Source organism: Setaria viridis, chromosome 6 (assembly GCF_005286985.2).
Source record: "Setaria viridis chromosome 6, Setaria_viridis_v4.0, whole genome shotgun sequence".
In the NCBI taxonomy this organism is placed as follows: domain Eukaryota; kingdom Viridiplantae; phylum Streptophyta; class Magnoliopsida; order Poales; family Poaceae; genus Setaria; species Setaria viridis.
The window spans coordinates 22,315,372-22,321,229 of NC_048268.2; the positions used below are offsets into that span (position 1 = coordinate 22,315,372).

The 5,858-nt window shown below is 45.0% G+C and overlaps 1 protein-coding gene across 1 annotated transcript; it reads left to right on the forward strand.

Moving 5' to 3' along the window:
- Positions 1–3,044: 3,044 nt before the first annotated feature.
- Positions 3,045–4,054, forward strand: LOC117861331 (late embryogenesis abundant protein 31). The gene is made up of 2 exons (XM_034744870.2): positions 3,045–3,610; positions 3,703–4,054. The coding sequence occupies exons 1-2, from the start codon at positions 3,224–3,226 to the stop codon at positions 3,859–3,861; spliced, it is 546 nt and encodes a 181-aa protein (XP_034600761.1). The 5' UTR covers positions 3,045–3,223; the 3' UTR covers positions 3,862–4,054.
- The last annotated feature ends 1,804 nt before the right edge of the window (positions 4,055–5,858 follow it).

The following is a 5,858-nucleotide window of genomic DNA, read 5'->3' on the forward strand; positions in this document are numbered from 1 at the left end:
AAGCGTGACTCTTTAGAGGAGACCAAGTCGCACTAGTTACCTCAAAAAGACCTTCATGTATAGCATATTCTAGGAATGTAGTGGTTGAGTAAGGGTAATTGCAAAATGTAGAGTGTCCTCCAAGACACTATAAAAGGGAAACCCTACCCTGATGTAAACACATGCTCATTTTTTGGAATTGAACTATGAGTGCTACCCCAGCTTTGTTGTGTTCAAGCCTCCTAAAGATTTGTTTCTTCCCAACCCTAAGCAATCCAAGTCACGGTATTCATGTCAAGGCATTCAAGTGACGGTATCCAAATGATAAGAAAAATTCAGAGCATCCAAATGGTAGTAATAATTCAAAATTGTGGTACTTAACTCAACCCTGAAAAATATATTGCACTGGACGATCCGACGGCCCATCGGATGAAGCACAGGAGAAAGCATCGGAGCATTTTGGTACAATAGTGAAAAATATCTAAGTGCACCAGATGATCCGACGGGCTTCATTTTATAAGCATCATACACATGAAGCTACAAATAACAGAAGACCCTAGGCTGCCGTATGATCCAACCTCAAGTTCATGTGATCGTCAAACTAAGTATATTTACTTTAGATACATTTCAAGTCATCAAAAGAGATCTGGAAGATCCGGTGGTACAAGAAAAAATGCAATGGATTAATCACCATGCTTTTAATCAGAGATGGTGTAAGTCAAGATAAAGAAATCCTAGTCCGTTGATCGGAGGCCCCACCAGGAAAAGCGTCAGAGAATTTGGGCAGAGGGATCCAACAGCTATATTTGAAAAAGGGAAGCACTGGATGATCCTACACCTATCCCAGTGGCTATCGGATCATTAGGTGACTCACAAATGTCAATAGCTGTTGCATTGGAGCAACTCGATTCCATTGATGCATTGGGTTATTTAAACCCCTTCTACTCGTCCATTTGGAGTTATTAGAGTGTGAAAGATTCCATTGAAGTATAAGACACATCAACAACACATCCACGCCACCAAGTGTGTAAAAGTGATTATCCAAAGGCAATTAGCACAAACTTAAAGACTGATTATGCTAGTATAGGCCTATAGTGAGGGAGTGCAAAGTGTTGCTACCTTGTGATTTGTTCAAGTAGTGAACAAGCATTGTAAATTTGATGTGTAGGAACCTTGAGGGTCTTGGTGGCTCGTTGGCAAGTCTTCTACCCTCCAGCTTGGTGTGGGGCGGTGACAACGATCATTTGTACGGGACGAGGAGATCCCTTCCTTCGTGGAGAAATTTCGTTGTGGAGATGCTGTCAAGGTAACTGAAAGAGAGGGAGTTGGGAGTCTTACCTTTGTGGCAAGCTTCTCATCCAGCTTGGCGAGAGGATTTGTGACGAACCTAAGACCTCGACCCAGAAAGACTTGGTGATCACGAGCTTATCATTGTTGGAGCTCCAACGTGAACTAGGGGTGTCATTTGCCAACCGAGGATAAATCATCGTGCCGGTTTGCATTCTTCTTAACCCGCTCCTTTATCTTTCCGTATTTCATATTTGTAAGTCTAGTGTGTTCACCTTCTAGAGTTGTATGATGTTAGTACTAGCTCTAAGTTGCAAAACTGTTTGTGTGTGGGAAGCTTTACTTGGTACACCATAGATGCACATCTAGATAGTATGAGCCATAGGTAGAAGGTTCTAAGTTGCCTAATTCACCCTCCCCTCTTGCACTATAAGCACCGATTCCTTTCAATACTATGTTCAGCATGCTTTACTTTTTTCCCAGCTCGGTGGTTATCAACTAATAAAAGTGGATCGCTCATCTTGCTCATAAGGCGCGCTCCATCAATTTAGCACATCTTTGCTCGAAAAAAGCATATCTTTTTCCAAAAAAAGCAAAGAATAATGGGGATATCCTACGTCATTAGCACATGGTAAATTATGTGAACCGAGCATAGTTTAGGAGGTACGCTTTGAGTGCTCCACTTGGCGCTTGTGCTCACATTTTTCTAGATTTATTCACGATTTAACTGGTGCTATTATTTCAGTGGTAGGTGATGTGACCGTCGTGTGATTACATCAATCTTGAGATCCGCGAGTCAGTCTCTCGAAGGTGCTCATAAAGATATAATTGTGTGCGTGTATTTATAGCGGTGAGTTACACGCGCGTATGAGAGTCTACGTATGTACTATGCTTCAAGGAAAAAAAACACTTGTCGGACTTTAAAATATCCAAAAAAACGCTATTTTCATCACTGAGATTTAGTATGAAAATGTATTATAATTTATTTATATTTATTTTGTACCATAAATATTAGTGCTATTTGTATAAATTTGGTCAAATATAAAATTTGTTGACTTCTTGAGAAGCGAGAGTTGCATTCTTTCTGGGACAGAGGAAATATTTAAATATGAATGGTATTTAAATGAATGGTATTTAATCAATACAAATGATATTTACCAAGGACACGTGTGAGAGTTAGTACACTTGGATTCCATATTAAATGGACGAATCAATACAAATGGTATTTACAATGTTTTGTTTCTTGTGTACATATGTTTTGGGGTAAATTTCATGATGAAACAAATAAAATACAATTATGAACCAGAATCGTTTGTAGCCAATATTTTAAATATCCTTTAAAGAGATAAGAAGAAAATGAGTCATCGAGAACACCCCTTCGTTTGCAAACTTGGAACTAAAGAAGTGTTAAGGCATTACCAGTATAAAAAAATTAAAGATCAGAAAAAAGAACCATATATTCATATCGTTCCATGACAAAAGAATGATGATACGACCTTTTTTTGTGACACGATACCAGTACGATCTTGCTCGGTGGTGCCCGTGATGCGGCGACACGAGTGCCACCACCTGCACAAAACGACGACGGTACACGTGCATGTGCAGCTCGCGTACGACGCCTTTGCCGGACGGCATTTCGCGCACCGTCGCACCAACCCAACCCGGCCAGCGCGGACGCTCGTACCGACGCATCTCGATTCCGGCCACCCGGCCCGACGCCTCCACGTACAGCAAACGGATCGGATCGGAACGACACAGCTGATTTGAAGCTACTGGTACCCAGAAAAATCTTCCGCGAATGCCGGTAAGAACAAGTCGGTTGCACAACTCTATATAAGTATTCTGAAGAAAGCAACAGATTAGCCTTCACCCAACACGAGTTCCTCCCTTGTGTCCAGAAGCACCTCGATCCCAAGGTAGCAGCTAGGAACGAAGAGTATAGTGTAGTGGTGCAGCAATGGCGCAGCCGCAGCCGAGAAGAGGCGAAGATGAGGGGCTGCAGCAGCAGGGGCAGGGCAAGGCCCCGGCGGTGGCGCAGCAGGAGCCCATCAAGTACGGCGACGCGTTCGCCGTGAAGGGCGAGCTGGCGGCGCAGCCCATAGCGCCGCGCGACGCCGCCGCCATGCGCTCCGCCGAGGACAGCGTGCCGGGCGTCCAGGTCCCGCAGGAGAGCGGCGGCGGGTTCAGCGCCGGGGCCTTCATGGAGTCCGCGGCCCAGTACAACGAGGCCGTCGGCGCCGTGCGCCCCGGCCAGGCCAGCGACGCCGCCGCCAAGCACGGCATCAACGTCACCCAGGACGCCGTGCCCGGCGGCCGCATCGTCACCGAGTTCGTCGCGGGCCAGGTATGTCGCTGGGTTATTCTCCCAGGCTTGTGCACATGACTGAGGTTGCCGAATTCCTGACCGCGCTTGCTTGCATTGCTTTGATGTTATAGGTGGTAGGGCAGTATGCCGTCGCCGAAGTGGCGCCGGCGCAGCAGGACTCGGCGGGTGCCAAGGCCGCCGGGACCGGGGGTGGTGCAGGCCAGGGCGACGCGGGCGCAACAGGAGCGCCCGGCGCGCCGGCTGGTGCCGCGGCAGCGAGGCGCGGCTGAGATAAATGACATGGGCCAGGGCCATGTTTTAATGTTATCATGCTACTTTACTACTGTGTACTCCTGTAATTGTCGTGTTACTGTGGGTGTATGAACAACTCACGCGAATAGGCAGCCACAACCACACATCAAAGTTTGGCGAATGTATGGAACTGTTTGTGTACGGAAATAACAAAGATGCATGCATCAGCAAGGGAATGGCGTGATATTATATATACAGATGGCGAACGAATTTCGACCGTGTTGGTCGGGCCCGAAACATGGAATCAACCAAAAAAGTTTTGTCTCGTTTTTTATGCGCAAGTCACTACCACTAAAAGAAAAATTTTCTACCATTAAAAAATTAGTTGTCTTAATTTTTAGAATGAATCTAGAAAAAATAACTCTTGTATTGGAACTTGTCCACCGAGTGTTTGATTGCTGGAATCAGCGCAGTTTCATATTTTTTGGATTTATTTTAAAAACTAATGACGCTAAGATTTGAATGGCAAGCATAATGAGTTCTAGTTGTGACTTTGTCATATTTAAAGATGTGGCAACCTATAGTCTCTTAGGAATATGCTAATAAGGATAAGGTTGTATGTGTACATTTGTATGAGCAAGTTGAGTGTTTATAAGTATCTGAACGTCTATACTGTGTGTTTCGTGAATGGCTGGAGACATTACTAGGTGGGCAGCCGGACCTGGGCCAGAGTCTGATGACAGGCCGAGCAGGTTAGACAAAGTGATGATGAGCGAGCGAAGGGATCGGAGAACATAAAATGGAATGTGGAAAAGAGGCAGGCCCAAAAGGATGACTGACTGATAAAAGAATGGGCTTTGTAATGAGTCCAGCCCCGTTGGTGGCAACAATGATTTGTTCTTTTTTTTTAGTTAAGCAAGCCCACTCTCAAGTCTTAAGATATGGGCCACGGAAGAACAGGAAAACAAAACAGGCCAGGATCTAGAGCAAGATAATGGGCTGTGAAAAGAATCCTGCTCGGGAATTCACGATATATTTAAGTTTTTCAAAACAAAAACGCTAGAATTCTATTTGCAATCCACGTTAACTAGAAACTGCAACTACACAAGTACGCAACTGATACGTATTGAATAATTTAGGGCTCAGATGTTTGACCGCGAACTCTGTGGGATTGCGCAGTGGCTTCCGTTGCATCTCAACCAATTATATATGATCCGTTCGTTGAGAACGCAGATATCAACGATACGAAGTTGGTCCTTGGAGCCCCGGCCGGTTGACGACACCAATCAACAACCAGCATGCATGGCCCAATTACCAGCCAGCTTCCTTAGAGCCTCCTGCCGACACGGCCGCCGCTCGACGCTCGCGCCACCATGTGTTCCCGGAGCCGCGGCATCTCCAGCATTTCACGAGGCTCCTGCCCGTGCCCGAAGCACGCACGCACTGGCCAGCAGGTCCCAGAATAATATACTACGGAAACTACTCCGGGCCGACGTCGCGGTGCGAAGCAGAACGGGGACATCAAGCGCCGGGGCTCGCGGGAATCGGAGACACTGAGCCCTTGTTGATGTTTTTTGCAGTCCTGAAGCTTCCAGCTTTTCAGGATCTTCTAGAAACCTTCAAGATCATGCGCTCAAGATTTTGTAGAATAATTGCCACATCTTCTGAGTACAGAAAGGTCATAGGTCGAATCTCTGAGCCCCCAAAGCTGAACACAGTGTATCAACACTACAAGTTAAATATATGATCATACTTTTATCTGTTGAGAAATGTGATGGAACTTTGAGTACGTCCATTGGCAATATCGACTATATATTATATTGGAATGACACAATCGGGATCCTCTTCTCGTAGACATAGGTCCCTAGAAATTATAAGTCATACTTTTTAATTGAATACTCCATCCGTTTTGAATTATATGTCGTTTTAATTTTCCTATTTACATAGTTTTTACTATGTACCATATTTATGTATAGCAAAAATTATATTTTTAGAAATGACAAAATGAGTTACAATTCGAGACGGATGGACTATA

Excerpts from the sequence above, each read along its gene's own strand:
- LOC117861331 (XM_034744870.2), top strand. The coding sequence starts at position 3,224 with ATGGCGCAGCCGCAGCCGAGAAGAGGCGAAGATGAGGGGCTGCAGCAG. Across the intron at positions 3,611-3,702 it reads CCGAGTTCGTCGCGGGCCAG|GTGGTAGGGCAGTATGCCGT; the intron begins GTATGTCGCTGG and ends TTGATGTTATAG.